Genomic DNA, 17,688 nt, shown 5'->3' on the forward strand with positions numbered 1-17,688 from the left:
TCATTGGATCAACCTCATAGATCTTTGCGGCGCGTCGGAGAGTTAATTTTCGGTCATTTTTAAGGGCACGAAGTGCGAGAATAACATTAGCTTCACTATTGAATTCAGGCATATTGGGTGGTGAAGAAACAGTTGACGACGTAGACATGTTGTAGGTTGAGGGATTTTTGTAACACTCACGTGTTTGTAACACTCGCTTATCATGGACGTTACCTCCTACGTCATGTGGGCTCAACAAATCATGATTATCCACTCCCGGTCTCTCCTTTCCAAGCGCCGTCGGCAAATTATTCTTTTCGTGAAGGACACGTCACGATTTCAATCTGCTTTAATTCTCAACATTGTTCATTGGATGGTGTCCGTGGAACTACCGCCGGAGAAACCGAGAGGGTCCGGCTTTAGGGGGGACTGTAGCCAATCGCTGATTATTCGCACAGCTCGACCAAATTGCACTCCACTCCTGAGGACCTTTGTCGAGAATGTGTGTGCCAGCTTGCAACTAGTTGCAATATCAGTGCAAAAGCTTGTTCTAGAGCATCAGCTATAAGATGACCTAATCGCACCTTGCACTTCTCCCTCTCCATTCTTGCCTGAACTCCTCTAATCCGCCCTCCTTTCACAATCATGGGTTTAGTTCAGTTCGAGGATGGAAAGGTCCTCTATTACCCATATACACCTTCGACTGCAGCTAGCTATGGCTTCATGGCATGCTTTGCCATTGTCACATGCGTACACATCGTCCGTGTTGTGCAGACCAAAAGGCGCTTTTTTATCCCCATGATCCTTGGTAGTATATGTGCGCCTTGCCGCTCTATCGTCAATATCGCAACTCTGGCTGACAGTCCCTTTAGGCGAGACATTTGGATATTATGGTCGCGCTTGGGCCGGTCAACTACCCAACTCGCCCAGGCCATTCATGTTGCAACTCATGCTCATTCTTGTCGCACCGGTGTTTATCTGTGCTACCATATACGTCACGTTAGGGCGACTAAAACACTGTATCCTCGGCCGACCTAATCGAAAATGCAGCATAACAGTACTATTTATTCTTACCGATATCGTGGCTTTCTGCTCTCAGATCGGCGGTGGTCTCGTCCAGGTCACCGGCAATCTCGACCTCATGAAGATTGGAGACCATGTGATTTTAGGCGGCCTTGTCTTTCAATTGATAGTTTTGACTATTTATCTAGGCCTGGTCTATAAGTTCTGGAGGGAAGCTAAAGGACAGCATGATATAAATGGTCCTCGGTGGGAGCCTTTCACAGCAGCGTTGGCTGGAACGGTTGTAGCAGTCTGGATTCGAAATCTGGTTCGTGCAATCGAATTCATGCAAGGGTTCCATGGTTTCATCAGCGAAAATGAGGCCATGATATATATCTTTGACGCCTTTCTGATGTTACTGGTTATGGTAGCCTTTATTCCATTCTACAATAGTAGTGGTATAGTGCCACAGCACGTCAAGGGAGGATGGGATGCTATCGAGTTAGGTTCTTGATGGTGCAATACCAATATGAATACGATTTTCCAAAGGACCTTCTGAGATACTTTAAAGCGAAGACCTAAGTCTCAAAATTGCTCATATTACTCCTAATGCTTCCTTTGGCCATTGAAGAAAGTTAGAATAGTCGCGTGGTATAGACTTATCCCTACAGCCCATATTGCAGTACGGAGTGGCAGTACCTTGGTGCCGCATCTAATCGTTGTGGGCTGTCCCAGTCCTCGCGTTACAACAAAATCTGATTGATCGATAATTAAAGCTTATGATATCTCAACGAGATATATCAAGCACAACAAAATCTGAGGCATGTTTATTGGATCTAGCGCTGCGATAATCTACGATCCTTGAAATTAATGCAGTGAGATTTTAGTCAGCTACAAAAAGAGGCTTTGCTTCAAATGATGATCCTCTATTGAGGCGGAGTCAAGCGTAGGCAGACAAGCGGCATGACTCAGCTGACTGTAAACACTTTTGACAAGCAGGATATCACAACATAAACGAATAAATATTCCTTGCCTCCATCCAACGTAATGTCTTTAAAGCATCATCATTTCATTATTGCAACTCTCAAATCTAGAGACCCAACCAAAAAAAGCCTTCACCATGACAACCAAAAAGAGATTCACCGGCTCTCGCATCAACGTCGAATCTATCGAAACCCCCTCCAGCGCAGAATGGCGCATCCGCTTATCAGGCCCAAATATGAGAAACCTCATGAAAGGCCATCGTCCTCAGGATATGGACGATAAATGGATGTGTATGACGACTGGGCCTGCGGAGCAGGGATTGATTCGGGTACGCATGTGCAGAAGTTGGTCAAATCAAGAAATCATCGCTCTCATAGGACGCGTCGGAAGTGATGACGAAGCAATTATCGCTGAGGAAGGCGGAGAGATTCTGGCGATTATGTGGCCTACGCCCAAAGAAGACGAGTATGATCCTTTTGATGAGGAGAGTGCGAAGAAGTTTGCCATTGGGTTCTGTCGACACTTTATGAATTGTGAGCTTGAAGGTTGATGGGTATATGAGGGCGAACAATGGTTTCTGCCAATTTTCAGGTTTTGACATGGTGTTCTCGCGTTGGATTTCTTTGGTCGGTATGTAAAATAGCTCATGAAGAAACGCCGATATTCCAATTTACCAAGATCGTTGTGTTTTCCCCACGGCCATCTAATGTCTCGATGAAACAGCGCGTCGCTGCATCAGCTTGGCTGACTGCATGTTCTACACTCTCATTCAAGATCATCGTGTAGGGTCTCCTCTCGGTGGCGAAGGCATCCTTGCGGACGCAGCTCTGACCTCTAGCCTCTCCGTCGCTCGGCGATGAGTTTCTGCGACCGGGCGGGCTGTTACGGTATACGCTTGTTGATGGGGCTGCTGAAATTGAAACGGTTGGCGATTATTGACAAGCGGTGTCGAGTCCGCAGAACGGTTTGGGAAGAGGTCATCAATGGCTTCCATGAGATCCTCATAGAGGCCTTTGACAAAAGGCACGATCCCGCACATTTTTTTGTAGGTCAAGGGTTTTTTAGGAGTAAAGTGCTGTGAATGTTGACTTTTTGGTGACAAGATTACGGTGAAAATAATCTGTGCAGAGATCACGTGCACACGTGTAACAATGAGCAGGCTTCGACTCAGTATAACCTCGACAACGACTCATGGACTGGATACATTATGAATGGGATCTCCAGTTTGATGACCTTGAGATTGCTTTTATATGCGACATAAGAATAGGCTAGGCGCTCTACATTTTGGGTTTCCTGCCCGACTTCTCGAAATAGCCCGCCTCGCCAGTACTTCCCTCTCTGCTATCCTGCTCTTGAGCATTCTGACTGTTGGTATTCTTCTCTTTCTGTGTCATGTTCTGGTTTTCGAACGAGCTCGCATCGCGTTTTCCCGGTGCGCCCTTCAGCGAAGCCATGGCTCCGTCTGAGTGATCGGCGACTGGTGGATTGTTCTTGTCGTGGTTGGGATCGGAGGACACTGGTGTCTTGACCTTGCCCGAGTTCATGCGGATAGAGGTGTATGGGTTCAGCACAGGCCGGGATCGAAGCGCGGATGTGACGGTCGGGATGCGTCTGAAAGAGGAGAGGGTTTGGCGTGTGATGGTCATGGTTTCGAAGAACTGAGACGAGTAGAGGATGTATTTGAGAAGAATCTGGAATTTTTGTGAAATTTGGGATGTCTGATGTGGAAATTAATGTTGAATGGTCGAAGAAGAAGAATCGTGGCTGTTTCATAGGTTGTTACTGTAGCGAAAGTAATGACGACATTTCTGAAGCCGATATATCGTCAATCATGGCAATGGTTGATGTCATTGATACATCAATTGTCGAGGTTCCACAAATACCAAACCAAACGCCGGGCCCTATGTTTACTGCAGATTTTCGACTTGTCCTATGTTACTCCTCTCAAATACCAATGGAACTTCACCTCTCAACGCTCTCCAATGATTAGTCGCCCTCATCAGCTCAGGACATCCTTCGACAGCCCATCCCCATCTTTCCAGAAACCGAGGCGTCACCTCCCAGCTCTCCATACGATACGGTTCTCCCCAGATAATCAAGCCACGTCGGTCTGAAGCATAGTCGCCAGGTTTCCCTCTTGACACAAGTCGCCGTCCTCTTGGCCCAGTGCCCTCTCCATATTTGTTGAACATGATGTCTTCCAGGAGATCTCCCATTATGTCAGTGACAAGTAACCGGTGGTTGAAATGATCATGGTGAGTGATGAGATTGTCTCTCATCTTCGGGAACGGAATGAAATCGATCCAGGTTGCATGTGCCCTTGTTGATTGCAGCGCTGTAGGACGAAGATGAGGCGGTACATTTAGGCCCGTCTCGACACAAATAGCATCGCGCTTCAGGCCAACCATTACATCCAATTTCTCGATTCGACCCTCTTCCAGTGCAAGATGATCCGTCACCTGTGAGAGGGTCACTTTGTTCTGAAAAAGCCCTCGGAAGGCATTGTAGTTTATGAGATACAGAAGATGGTCGGAGAGAGGAGAGGCCCCGTCCGTCAATGCCTGTAGACGTTGATGCATGTCGAGCTGCTGGCTGTATAATTCAACATCTGTGCTGCTCAATGTGCCCTTGTATATCGTTGTAAAAAACAATCTCGGGTCTTGCTTAGTGATGGAGCATCCATCGTTGACGGCTCCGGCCTCCAGGCCGAATTCATCCACCCTCCAGAGCTTGACTCCGAATGTCGGCTTTTGCTGCTTGGCACGGGTTTTGGATGTGTCATCACTGTTCATGCGATTTCCTACATACAAAGGTCGGAAATAGTTAGGCCAGCTTCCAAGATAGGAAGTATTGTAATCGTGACTGTCCATCAACTACTTACGGCGAGCTCGTTGGTTGATCCTGTTCTGCAGCTTACGCCGCTGCTTTCTCTCAGCATCTTCCATAATCGATGGAATTCACGATGGTCTTTGCTAAACTCCAGTTGCAGTGATGAGTCAAAAGGCCTGGGCTATAGCGAAAGTAGTGAAAATGTAAGCGTTGATCAAAAACATGGTCGAATTGGGGTTTGTGACGGATAAAGTCTCCATGTGAGCTGACGTGCCGAAGTGTGTCACGCTAATACGAATCGAGATAAAAAGTCATCCTCGGATGGTGTCTGCTAAATCCGATCGCGAATATTCTTTGAATCCTTGCTATACGTTTCCTTGCGCGGCGATGATGCGCCATTGACAACCATTTATGACTCCGTACAAGCAACCCGTAGTATGTATGGCGTACCTAGAATCCTTCGGTAACTCTCTTTTGGGTAAAAATGTCATCAGGACTTGAAAAGCGACTTAGCACGATGGTTTAGGTAATAGATTTTGGGCTGCGTACTAGGTCGCGACAAATCTACTATAAATTCAGGAGAAGCTGCAGTATCAGACCAAAGTCTCGTCAATTCAATCCAACATCAAATTTCACTCCAAGAAACCTGCTCCTCGAATTTAGTTTTCACAGCTACAAGATGTCTCGTTACGCCTCTCTCTACACCAACCCCCAAGGCCCAGGTGACAGCCGGCCAACTGCTCTGCAGGTGGTGCAGGATGAGCAAATGCAGAACCAACTCGTTGGGAAGACAGCAGTCATCACTGGCGTGTCATCCGGTATCGGCATAGAAACCGCTCGGGCTCTTGCTGCTACGGGCATCAAGCTCTTCCTCACTGCCCGAAACCTTAATAAGGCCAAGGAAGCTCTCGCTGATTTCTGGGACCCGGATCAGATGGAGCTTGTGCAGCTTGAGCTGAGCTCTATGGATAGTGTTAGAGCTGCCGCAAAGACCATCCTGACTAAGACCGACAAGCTCAGTATCTTAATTGCCAACGCTGGTGTCATGGCCGTCCCAGAGCTCACGACTACTGCCGATGGCTTTGAAGAGCAGTTTGCTACGAACCATTTGTCTCACTTCCTCCTATTTGAGCTCCTCAAACCTAGCCTTCTCAAAGCGTCAACTGAGAAATTCCAGTCTCGGGTCGTTGTCGTGTCAGCTACTGCTCATCGCATGCAAGGCATATCCGCTTCAAACGACTACAATTATGAGGCCAGTGGTGCCTCAGCTTATACGCCCTGGGAAGCATACGCCCGCTCCAAGACCGCCAATACCTACATGGCCAATGAGATTGAGCGTCGATATGGCTACAAGGGCATTCATGCGACTAGCGTTGCCCCAGGACTGGTTGCCTCCAATATTGGTCGTCATATTCCACAGGAAGTGATGGCAGGAGTTATTGGTGACAAATTGAATGAGATTCAGAGCCTTGAGCAAGCGGCTGCAAGTACTTTGGTCGCTGCTGTGGGTAGAGAATGGGAAGGAAGAGGGGGGGTTTACATCACCAACTGTAGTGCTGCGGAACGGGGCGAAGATGACGGTGTTTCAACTTCTTACACGTATGTTTCTCACACTTATAACCCCAAGGATGAGCAGAGACTTTGGGACGACTCTCTAAAGATGGTGGAGAAGTGGAACAACCATAGCACAGCAGACATTTGACATGGGTTTGCTAATCAGCTGTATACAAATCACCAGCCAGCTCTACAATTTTCCTGGCTTCAAATTACATCTCATTTACAACTTCGTTCATACCATATGGAAACTTTGCAGGATGAAATCACGTCCAGTTGTTTTTACGATTCGTCAGGTGTCCTTAGTTCATGTCAGTCCCCGTCATGTTCCAGCATTGCAATCGTTGCATCATCCAATAAATTGGAATAAGATTTCCATGAGATAGCCTCATATCCAGCGCCTTTGGGTAAAAGCAGAGGAAACATCATCGGCCTCCATATTTTGTGCCATGTGAAGACCCAATGCATCAAAAATCGGTGAAAGTAATGAAGGCAGTCAGTCAGTAAAAAGGTTCCAAAAATTCCTATACCGGGCGAACCAGCATAGAGATATAGTGGCTTTATGAAAGAATTTCAACCAGCAAAATTCCTCTCTCAGCTTATTGCTTCACAGAGCAGGAAAAGACCCATGCACTAGGATGTATGAGGAAGAAGAAAAAGAAAGTGGAAGAAGGGGGGGAAGGGCGAGACTTTATACTCGTTCTTGTCAGGCCAACACGACAGCCTTCAGGCAGTTATTCAAGCCAAGGAAAGTATATAAGCGTAGTTGAAGACCACAGGTTGGTTGGAACATTCCCATAGGTCAGATATCGACGTTTTTGCCTGCTGAGGTCAGTTGCCTAAAGTTTATTCCCTCAGCCTTCAGCTCATCCTATAGCATCCACTAGTTTACAATACTACCTAGGGATTGATGACTATTGGAAAGCTTATCGCTGGTAGGGCTGTGGATTTGTGTGCGGTGGCGCAATGTAGCCTCAAAAAAATGACACGAAACATATTTCTTTCAAGTGTATATAAAGGTTATGAAATGTATTTAGACTTGACATGAGACCAATCTCCATGCGCTCGCTATTGGCTCATTATTTGAAAGTGCTCTCGACCCAGGAGCGTTCCCTCTCAAGAAACGCTTTGAAGGTTGTCAAAGGGATTCCCCAGCCCTCAACTTCTCCTATATCGACCTTATCTCCCAAACCTCTCGACATCAACTGCACAGCGACAAAGATATCCTCATTTTTCTTCACTTCGATCTCGTCATCCGTCAGATAAATAGCTTTTAAGGGCTTCCCGCTTGCTTCGCCTAGCTGTTGCATGATCTCATCTGGCGAGAGTTTCTCACCTGCAATCTCGATGGTCTGCCTATTGAAGCGGTCTGGCCCACGGAAAGCCGCCACGGCAAACTTTGCAAGGTCATCGACATCCATGACTGGTAGCTGTTCCTGTGGGGTGTAGGCAGTTGACCATGCGTTGCTCGCTACGAGACCAGAGCACATGATATTGACTTTGGGCGCCAGGAAGTTACACATGAAAAAGCCCCCTCGGAGAATTGTCCACTTCTCGAATCCAGCGTCCTTGACGAGATTTTCTACTTCTTTCTTCCATCCATGGGCGCGTCCAACAGGGTGTTCTGGGTCATGGTATTTGTCTTTTTCCATGTCTTTGATGGCCATACCGCTGGAGTAGATCATATGTTTCACGCCAGCTGCCTTCGCTATGTCGATGATGCGTTTCGCTGCGGGTATCTCCGAAGTGAATGTTGTGATATTCGGTACCAGATTCATGAATACGTGTGTGCATCCGCTGAGGACCTCTCTGAGAACTGCTTCGTTGTCCCAGTCGCCAAGGCTAACTTCAGCACCTTGGTCTTGTAGTCTCTTAGCGGCTAGAGAGTCCATGTTACGAGCCGTAGCGCGTACGATCCAACCATGCTCAAGGAGTCGTCTTGCAACAGCGGATCCTTGGGAGCCGGTAGCACCGGTGACAAAAACGACGTTATGTGACATTGTGTAATCGTGAAAAATGACCTCTTCGGTTGGTGTTACTATGAAGTTATTCTAGTCGTTTGTTAATGAACTACTTTGAAGTTCAATAGGCCTAGTTATACGGGTTTATAAACTAGGTATGGTTCGTTGCTGTCCTATGTCAAAGTGCGGAGTTGCGGACTTTTGACGTCCTACTCCAATAGTCCTCAACCCTCGATACGTTCTATTCGTGCGAGGACCATGGTATCCATTATAGTCTGGACCTTGAAGGATTCAAATTTATCCGCTTTAGATAATCATGTACGTAAGAACCAATAGCATGAAGGGGCGGCCTAGGTGTTCTTCCGTGTCTGATTAATGCGAGGAGCAACTCCGCGAAGGTCTCGCTTTGATTTGTCACCAGAACTGCAGGTCCCGTGTGGTGTAGTCACTAAGCCAGACAAAGTCAGATATTATATTGTTTTCAACGCTGCTTTATTCATAAAATTGACATAAACTAAGTTCTATCTACATGTGTCTGGCTTTCTTCACTCGTGACAAATCTGGGGCTGTTCGTTACTTCACTTCTCTTCTCATTCGGCGGCTTTTCCGCGAATAGGTCTCATGATGTCATCAAGTGCTCACACTATTCTTGAGGTTTTTGTCCATATATGACGTATCTGTATTCGTGTTAGTTGTCTTCCCTGTGGTCAAGGTTAATCACTCACATGGGCCAATATGCGTGGATGGAGGGGTTCTTGAGATCTTTTCTAACATCAGTCAGGAAAACATCCAACTGAGGTTTCGACCAGCCTAGGACTCTAGTGAACAGAGCACTACTAATCCCATCGAGACCGCTAGAAATATTCTCGAGGGTCCAAGAACCTAAATCTCGTCAGATTGTATTCTATGAATGGCACCAGGAGGTATTCGTTTACCTAGCTCTTTATACTTTTGCTCCCTGGGCCAACGGTTTTGTGGCCATTTAAAAACGCGCTGTGTGACGTTCTGGAAGCCTGCAGCTTCCATCTGTGTCTTGTAGGTCATTGTTTCTCCGAAGGGTCGACCCATCTTTTCTGTAGCTTCAAGCAAGAGTTTTGACCACTGGTATAGAGCCGTTTCAGGAGCCATTGTACCATCATCGGAGGTTGGGGGAAGGATATCCACGACCTCCATCCAGCCACCCGGATTCAGATTCGTGAAACTTTGTCCGAAGAACCGTGGCCAGTTGGCGAGCGAGACCGTCATGAACCTGGTATAGATATAATCGAATGGCTCTGAGAATGTCCAGTCCTCTTCCACATCATCAATCTGAAACTCGACGTTAGGCGGCACGAATGCAGGCTGGATCGGGCTCAAGTCAATGCCTATGACAGTCGCTTCAGGATGATCATCAGCCAAGTCAATTGCCCAGCACCCTGTACCCGTGCCGATGTCCAAGACCCGTTTCACCGGTGTCTCTCCCTCTTGAAAAATGGGCGCGAGGTATAACTGGTTGTCAAAAGTAAGGAGACAAAGTGCATGCTGAAGATCCAGGCGGTCTTGTTCCGAGTTATCGTTTGGGCCAACGTAGATGCCATCTTTGTACGCATGGTATGATCTGCCATTTTCAATTCTGAACTTGTAAATGCTAGAGGCGACCGAAGCTGTGGAGCTCCCAGCATCATTTTCGCCGAGGGCTGAATCATTGTCCGCGATATTCCCCTCATCCGCTTCGAGTTCAGCGGGCTCCAGTGGTGCTGTCTGTTCGTGGGGTGAAGATTCCTTTGGTGACGATTCCTTTGGCGATGATTCCTTTGGGGAAGGGGATTTTGACGTTGGAGGTGACCCTGCCATGCTTGCAAACTTTATATGATAACTTGAGCAAAGTTCAGCCGGGGGTTGGACAGGGAAGCGTTTCGTTCCAAGCGGAGGTGAGATATTTTGACAGCTGGCATATGCGAAAAGGGAGGGCTAGCGTCAGGTCATGAGGGGAAACCCGGTTGGGAAGCCGTATGCACAACCCTGCAGTAGTTTGCAGTCACGAACTTTGAACCCAGCGAATCATCGACAGGGGGTGTGTAGTTCCCCGAGACATCCAATGCATCAGGTAGACTCTGGTAACTTGTTTTGACTACTACAACAGCTACTTATTTCATCATTGAACGCATTCTCCATGAGTATCCGCATCCTATAAGCATCTTCTTGTTACCCATGCCGTTTGCTTGCTGCTGGTTTGGGCTGATTGAGCTCTTCTTGCCAAGCTTCATGTACAGTATCTACCTCGAAGCTATTGGTTCGACCCAAAACTATTGACTTTTAGTCTTGTGAGGCACCTTATCGGTCGCGGGCCATTGGATAAGTCTTCAGCCACAAACCTTCGCTCTGCAGCAGCCAGGGACAGATTTTCGGATTTGTTCGCTTCTGTATTTTAGGCTCGGCCCGATATGGTATAATGGACATGGAAATGCGGATTGCCAGATCTCAATGGCATACGGCCAAGGACTTTAACCAGTGACTATATGTTGAATATATAAAAGGAATCATCAGCTCAAGATTTTAATGGTGACTCAAATACTACGCCCAGTATCGCCATGCCGACGTCTATATTCACAGAAGATTTGAACCTCTGAGACAAGACCAAAGACATTTCTTATCTCAGGCATCCAATACACTTCTCTCTGAACAACATGACGGTGAGAAAGAGCAGATGGCGATTGAACAAGAAAGGCTTAACCTGTGTCCTTTTGTATTGATCTATCCAGCTCATGAACTCATTGCTCTACTAAGAGGCATTGACTATGGTCCATCTAAAGTTGCAGTATTCCTTGACCTTAAATATATATCTTGCATCACAGAGTCCTATGCACCATTCACGGACTTCACCGCTAGCTATTGATAAATGGCCAAACAGTACTCTAGAGTATCACAGCTACTCGGAAAGCAACCAATACAGTGAATATAGTTTATAGTTTGAAGATTCTTATGGAACACAACGATGACTATAAAAGCCCTCCACAAATGCCTCCTTCAGCGTATAGCAAACCCTGGGAATTAAAAACAAACACAAATACAACCATTTCAACTCGAAACAGACTCAGTAGTATCCAAAGAAGCACCATGGCAGACTCCGGACCCATCAGCTGGATCAGAACAACTGACGTACATGAAAAAGTGATATTTTAGAAGTGCATGCAGTATCAAGGAGAAGCAAATTATTGTGGGAACTATAACAGTATAAAGCTCAAACAGTGCCCAAAGTGCCAGTCAAGGCGCGATGCTGGCGATGAAGCGGTCAATAAAATGGGGGCAATTATAGGAGTCCTTGAGTATGTTGAAAATAAGACCGGCGTAGAGCATTGGCGTTACGACTCGGAAAAAATCTAACTTCCTGGGTCTTCGATCTTCGGACAAATAAACAGATTTTAACAGACCACAAGGAAAGCTTAGCTTCCATTTATGACATTACAGCTCGTTGAGCTAATCTTGCAAGGCATACAAGCTGGAAGATGACACGCTTGCTTCTAATCGTAACTAAAATAACTATTGGTAATACTTGATAGAGTTGAAGAGCCAGTATGACTCTTTGAAGGCCTCAGGATGGTTGGTGACATAGTCATCACAGGTCTTAGATCCAGTAGATGCCTTGCACTCTTCGTTCCAAGTGCCTTGGTCAATGTTGTCTCCACAAAATGCTGTGTTGATAATCTGTTTCGCATTAGTACCTGATTGTTTGTGTCTATTGTTAGACTTACAATGGTCTGTCCCTTGAAGTATTTTCCAACGTTGCAACCAGAACCGCTGAGGAACTGGGAAGCAGGAGTGCCCCATTTGCTGGGATCGGGGTTTCCAGACTTGATATCGGCGGGGATGCTCTGGCGGTTGAACCAGTAGATCTTGAGAGCATCAGACTCAAGCCAGACAGCATAGACACCTCCTTTGCCCTTGTTGAAGGCTGATCCATATGAACCAGAGGCGTGAGTGCTGCCGCAACCGTCGCTGAGAACATAAGTTAGCTCATTTTCCTGTATTATACCACGATACACTGACTAGTTGGTGCCGTCCTCGCATTGCTCAGACTCAGTTCCCCCGTTGTTGCAGTTAGGGCGCTCGTCAAGACCGCCGATCTTGGTGAACTTGCAAGCACCGCATGTATGCAATGAGACAACGTTTTGGCTTTGGTCGTTGATGCCTTCGATGATGTCAATCTCCCCGACTGGGTCCTCGTCAAAGTTGTACGACCAGCTGCGACAAATGTTAGCTTATCACGACCGGTCAAAACATCCAATGATGCGGAGCTCACAAGGATGGCCAAACACCACAAGCCGTACCAGGCATGTGCTCAATGTCGGCAATCAGAAGCCCATTGCCATAAGTAGCCTTGGACTCCAGACGGACACTGTCTCTGCCATGTCTGGTCTTGCTCGAGCCAAGAAGTTTAGCCTTGTTCACAGAGTCAACGCCGACGTAAACTTGGCCGTTGGTTGTCTTGGCAAGACCAGCAGATTGAGCTTTGCTTTTGCTCAAATAGTTGACTGATCCGTGAGTGGGATCACCTCCGTAGGAAGGGTCAATGCTATCGTAGTAGGCAGCCTATCTTGTCAGAGTTGTGCGGTTGATTGTCAGCTCAATAACGTACATCTCTGAAGTAAAATTGATCAAAGAAGTTGGTGGCGTCGTAGGTTGTCTTGAGAGAGAACTTGCGCGTAGCCCGGGCACATGAGGCATGGGCAGAGGCCACCACCACCAATAGCGTGAACAAAGATGAATGCATGTTGAGTCTTGTGAAGAGAAAGAAGTGAAGTGCAGTTGGTGATGAATCAAGATCGTCGCTGGGATAGTTCAGCTTTACATACCAAATGCCGTAGCTGAAAGGATCACCGCACGGCCCGATCCTCAGCTCACCGTGGTTCGAATCTACCACCGCCATTCGCTGCTTCGCATCGGAAACTATGCTCGAGACAAGCGTATTCCCAAGCGCCATCCTTCGCTATGCACGTGCCTTGGTTATCACTAACAGCCCAGCGAGCAAGGATTATTAGTGCTTAGAACAACGGGGCTGAGTGGTCCTTTGGAAAATGAGCAAATTTGATTCGGGGCAGTGCCAGTCATACGACGTGAGGCCATTATGTTCCTTCGTTAATGCTAGGACGTGAGGCATTGTTCGAGACGATAGACCTCATGATTCTGTGGTGAAAGCACGGAATTTGTTGCACGATGTGATACAAGATGCTTAACCGGTATAGCCAGCCAGTCGCGATGGACTTGCGTGCGACGTATGTGCATGCATTGCAGAAGAACGGTTCAATTCCAGCCTGATCTGGTTCCTGGCTCGGCCCTACTAGATCCGGGTTTGTTGCGGTTGCGTAGGGCTAGCTTGGACGGGAGGCCTGGGCTAAAGTGTTGAACGGAATGGTCTAGACGAACTCAAGGTTAACGTTGCATGTTTCTACGCATCATGATGGCTCACCATAAGTTCCCAGGGTGCCTAGTAGTACCTACAGCGTATGGGATCGATTTTGCATGATCTGATGACTCTGACCGCTTTCGGTATACGACTCGCGAGGGCTTCAACTGGGCGTATAAGTAGAAATTCCAAATTAAAAGTACGGAATAATTATTAAACAGAACCCCGTGGGAGATCTAATAAAAATGCGGACAAGAACCGTTAGAAAACAGCACGACTTGGTGGTGCTTGGCAAAAAGATGGTGCCCGTCTTGGCGAGATCAAAGTGCCGAAGGACAAAAAACGTGGTTCCGCCCGGGATCGAACCGGGGACCTTCTCGGTGTTAACGAGATGCCATAACCAACTAGACCACGGAACCTAGCTGTTTCGCTGGAAGATCGTGAGGGAGTAAGGTCTCAGGAACCTGAATCAGAAGGACGCGCTCTGAGGAGGCGGCAGCTCAAATGCGCCTGGAGCGACCATGAACACTGGCTTACCATTTCATTGTTCGAATGGAGGAACGGAGTTGGCTGGGGGTGTTTCGTGTCACTAACGGGCTTTGTATCTGGGTGACGCGTCGTTGTCAACTCCAGTCTGTAGCGGGATTCCGACTCACGCGATGCCGTGAGGCGAGACAACTGCATGGCTCTATCCTACCCTGCAGCTGTTCAAATGATTGGAGAGTCAGAGCGATTTTGAGAAGCAGGAACAGTATTTGCAGATTAGAGGAATTTCCGTATTCGGTATTTTCATCTAAACATTTGCTTGCTTTTATTTTGGCTCCATATCAAGTTAAATCTCCAATGTTGGTATTGCTTTGACATGGCTTTCCTTGACAACAAGCATCGACGCTGGACATAGATAGCCCACGACCATGGCATGACCCCAGAGAAGTTTATTCACCCTGACATCTGCTGGGCCTAAGCATATCCTAACTCCGGGACATTGGTAAGATTGGATACTACGTAAAAGATCTCCATTTCAAACCCTCGAATCTAGATACGAGAGATCTACCCTGGTGCTTAACAAGCGGATCATGCGATAAGCAACAGGAGTTCACAACTCAGCAAGCTCCGTCTCCAGGGAGAAGAGCTAGGTTAGGCGAATTCTGTGCCTCGGGACCGAGAGATTGCTAAGCTGAAACCGGATTTCGGGAAAAGTCATGACGCAACTCCGTGGCAAAGAAATTTTTAGCACAATTCTCGGCCAATGAAACTATTTTCGCAAAGTTTTCGTACAAATCTCCATGGAGTTTCCGCGGAAGGTGTCTTGACGGACTCAACCAGCTCTCCGAAACAGTCGAATTACGTAGAAAATGTGCATCATCGAACCCAAAACATAATCTCTTGCATCTGGATATCAAAGGTTACGTCGCAGATATTATAAACCCGCGCAGTTTCCGACTGTAACCAGTCCAAAGTAAAAAAATACCCGTCTCAAGGGCCGGGGTTTATATGATTACGGCCGAAAACCCCGTTCCGGGTCCGACAAGCTAAGAGGTGATGGGCCGAGGCATAACCATAATGAGATAAAGGAGTAACCCAGAAGGTTCTAGCCTCTCGCTTGGTGATATCATCCCTTGCCGGATTTAACGTAAGGACCCAGTCACCACGAGAAGCCCAAGCCTGTACGGGGACTTACGGCCGGTCGGCGGATCCGACGAATCCATGCCATGGAATTGAAGAGATTTGAACTCCTTAGTCGTTAGTCGTGTTCGTTACGTCGTTGATTAATAAAAAATTGTACCGTTTTGATGTGGAACCTTCCCTTGTCTCTGTTTATAAACTGCCTTGGCTCCCCGAGTCACCGATGATCGACATAGATCTTGTCTCTCACACCACAGATCGCAATAACACTAACCGACGCGGAACACCAAACGTTAATTATTATTCCACAGCCTCGATCGGTAGTTAGATTACGACAACAACGATGAGCGACTCGGAAAACATCGAAGTCCCTGCGCGGACAAGAATACCCTACTGGCGCTTGGTCGCTGACCAGGCTGGCATCACACCAGAGGTTCGAGATTACAAGTACGATGGCTCAGGTACTGAGGAAGACCCCTACCGTGTGAAATGGATTCCCAACGACCCCCGAAACCCTATGACCTTTAGCCTGGTCAAGAAGTGGTTCATCACCATGACCGTCGCTCTCACAACCCTTGCGGTCGCGCTCGTGTCGTCGGCTTACACAGGCGGTATCCGTGAGATCATCATGGAATTCCACATCAGCCAAGAGGTGGCTACCCTGGGTGTGTCGCTCTTCGTCTTGGGTTTCGCAATTGGTCCCCTTCTCTGGGCCCCTCTCAGTGAGATGTTCGGTCGTCAATACCTTTTCATCGGTACCTATGCCGCCCTCACTGCCTTCAACTCAGGCTGCGCGGGCGCACAGAACGCCCAGACCCTGATCGTCCTCCGTTTCTTCGCTGGCGCTTTCGGCTCATCGCCTCTCACCAACGCCGGTGGTACCATCGCCGACATGTTCCCTGCCTCTCAGCGTGGTCTCGCCATGGCCATCTTTGCTGCTGCTCCCTTCCTCGGACCCGTTCTTGGTCCCATCATTGGAGGCTTCCTCGGTATGAACGCTGGCTGGCGCTGGGTCATGGGCTTCCTCGGTGCCTTCTCTGGTGCTCTTTGGATCGTCGGCACCCTTTTGGTCCCCGAGACATACGCCCCCGTCCTTCTCCGACAACGTGCCTCCAAGCTCTCCAAGATTACAGGACATGTCTACGTCAGCCAGATTGACTACGAGCGTGGTAAGGTCACTCTCACCGAGTCTTTCAAGACCGCCCTTTCCAGACCTTGGATCCTGCTCTTTAAGGAGCCTATTGTCCTTCTCCTCTCCATCTACATGGCTATCGTTTATGGTACCCTGTACATGCTCTTCGGTGCTTTCCCTATCGTGTACCAGCAGAACCGTGGCTGGAACTCTGGTGTTGGAGGCCTGGCCTTCCTTGGCATCATGGTCGGTATGCTCCTCGCTATCGCATACACCATCCCCCAGAACAAGCGCTACATCAAGATCGAGCAGAAGAACGGTGGCTTCGCACCCCCCGAGGCTCGTCTCCCTGCCTGTCTTATCGGTTCTGTCTGTCTGCCTATTGGCCTTTTCTGGTTCGCCTGGACCAACGACCCTAGCATCCACTGGATGGCCAGTATCGCTGCCGGTGTCCCCTTCGGATTCGGCATGGTCCTTGTCTTCCTCAGCGTTATGAACTATCTCATTGACTCCTACACCATCTTCGCCGCCTCCGTCCTGGCTGCCAACTCGGTTCTCCGATCTCTCTTCGGTGCCGCATTCCCTCTCTTCACATCTTACATGTACAAAGACCTTGGCATCCACTGGGCTTCTTCTGTCCCTGCTTTCCTCGCCCTGGCTTGCGTTCCCTTCCCTTTCCTCTTTTACAAGTACGGTGCTTCCATCCGTGAGAAGTGCAAGTTCGCCGCTCAATCCGCTGCTTTCATGCGCAAGCTTCAAAACGACGCTGCTCCCCCATCTGAGGAGGAGGAGAAGAATGACGAAACCGTTCCCGAGGAGGAGAACTTTGACGACGATGCCTCAACAGAGGTTGAGGAGCCTGCCTACGCTCCCATCACTGCTAGCAGAACACACCACTCTGTACGATCGCACGCTTCTCGTGCATCGCGCGCGTCGCGGGCTTCAATGGCGTCGCGTCGCAGGTCGTATGAGGGCAACCCTTACGACATTGACAGAGTCAACACCAAGCAATCATTCACATAATCATCTCATAAAAGTTATTACTGGGGCTGGAAACCCGAAAATTAATTGGTGGCATCATAGCGTTTAATTTTATTATAGACTTTACTTCAATTTACTTAATACCCAATTCATCTATTAATGCCGTTCATTGCAGTTGGTCTTGGAAACTTGTGATGTTATAGCCGTGACGTATCCGTGACTGAATGAGATTGTCGCTGGCCGCCCACATTTGAAGT

The 17,688-nt window shown here is 48.0% G+C and overlaps 9 protein-coding genes and 1 non-coding gene across 10 annotated transcripts; 4 read left to right on the top strand and 6 right to left on the bottom strand.

Moving 5' to 3' along the window:
* Positions 1-624: 624 nt before the first annotated feature.
* On the top strand, positions 625-1,495 carry FMAN_13582 (uncharacterized protein; the record flags this gene model as incomplete). Its single annotated transcript, XM_041833068.1, has 2 exons — positions 625-796; positions 852-1,495. The coding sequence occupies 2 exons, from the start codon at positions 625-627 to the stop codon at positions 1,493-1,495; spliced, it is 816 nt and encodes a 271-aa protein (XP_041683468.1).
* A 606-nt stretch (positions 1,496-2,101) lies between these two features.
* FMAN_13583 (uncharacterized protein) lies at positions 2,102-2,515 on the top strand (the record flags this gene model as incomplete). The annotated part of the gene is made up of 1 exon (XM_041833069.1): positions 2,102-2,515. The coding sequence occupies one exon, from the start codon at positions 2,102-2,104 to the stop codon at positions 2,513-2,515; it is 414 nt and encodes a 137-aa protein (XP_041683469.1).
* A 727-nt stretch (positions 2,516-3,242) lies between these two features.
* On the bottom strand, positions 3,243-3,611 carry FMAN_13584 (uncharacterized protein; the record flags this gene model as incomplete). The annotated part of the gene is made up of 1 exon (XM_041833070.1): positions 3,243-3,611. One exon carries the CDS (start codon positions 3,609-3,611, stop codon positions 3,243-3,245), a length of 369 nt encoding a protein of 122 aa, XP_041683470.1.
* Positions 3,612-3,872: 261 nt separating this feature from the next.
* FMAN_13585 (uncharacterized protein) lies at positions 3,873-4,910 on the bottom strand (the record flags this gene model as incomplete). The annotated part of the gene is made up of 2 exons (XM_041833071.1): positions 3,873-4,765; positions 4,847-4,910. 2 exons carry the CDS (start codon positions 4,908-4,910, stop codon positions 3,873-3,875), a joined length of 957 nt encoding a protein of 318 aa, XP_041683471.1.
* Positions 4,911-5,473: 563 nt separating this feature from the next.
* On the top strand, positions 5,474-6,496 carry FMAN_13586 (related to reductases; the record flags this gene model as incomplete). Its single annotated transcript, XM_041833072.1, has 1 exon — positions 5,474-6,496. The coding sequence occupies one exon, from the start codon at positions 5,474-5,476 to the stop codon at positions 6,494-6,496; it is 1,023 nt and encodes a 340-aa protein (XP_041683472.1).
* A 931-nt stretch (positions 6,497-7,427) lies between these two features.
* Positions 7,428-8,348, bottom strand: FMAN_13587 (uncharacterized protein; the record flags this gene model as incomplete). Its single annotated transcript, XM_041833073.1, has 1 exon — positions 7,428-8,348. One exon carries the CDS (start codon positions 8,346-8,348, stop codon positions 7,428-7,430), a length of 921 nt encoding a protein of 306 aa, XP_041683473.1.
* Positions 8,349-8,952: 604 nt separating this feature from the next.
* On the bottom strand, positions 8,953-10,142 carry FMAN_13588 (uncharacterized protein; the record flags this gene model as incomplete). The annotated part of the gene is made up of 3 exons (XM_041833074.1): positions 8,953-8,986; positions 9,035-9,191; positions 9,245-10,142. 3 exons carry the CDS (start codon positions 10,140-10,142, stop codon positions 8,953-8,955), a joined length of 1,089 nt encoding a protein of 362 aa, XP_041683474.1.
* A 1,686-nt stretch (positions 10,143-11,828) lies between these two features.
* FMAN_13589 (uncharacterized protein) lies at positions 11,829-13,059 on the bottom strand (the record flags this gene model as incomplete). Its single annotated transcript, XM_041833076.1, has 5 exons — positions 11,829-11,993; positions 12,041-12,284; positions 12,336-12,530; positions 12,589-12,878; positions 12,925-13,059. 5 exons carry the CDS (start codon positions 13,057-13,059, stop codon positions 11,829-11,831), a joined length of 1,029 nt encoding a protein of 342 aa, XP_041683475.1.
* Positions 13,060-14,037: 978 nt separating this feature from the next.
* Positions 14,038-14,111, bottom strand: tRNA. Its single transcript has one exon. It is a non-coding gene; the product is annotated as a tRNA-Val (tRNA).
* Positions 14,112-15,661: 1,550 nt separating this feature from the next.
* FMAN_13590 (putative mfs-multidrug-resistance transporter) lies at positions 15,662-17,473 on the top strand (the record flags this gene model as incomplete). Its single annotated transcript, XM_041833077.1, has 1 exon — positions 15,662-17,473. One exon carries the CDS (start codon positions 15,662-15,664, stop codon positions 17,471-17,473), a length of 1,812 nt encoding a protein of 603 aa, XP_041683476.1.
* Between the last annotated feature and the right edge of the window lie 215 nt (positions 17,474-17,688).

The sequence above is a fragment of the Fusarium mangiferae genome (assembly GCF_900044065.1).
Source record: "Fusarium mangiferae strain MRC7560 genome assembly, contig: FMAN_scaffold007, whole genome shotgun sequence".
In the NCBI taxonomy this organism is placed as follows: domain Eukaryota; kingdom Fungi; phylum Ascomycota; class Sordariomycetes; order Hypocreales; family Nectriaceae; genus Fusarium; species Fusarium mangiferae.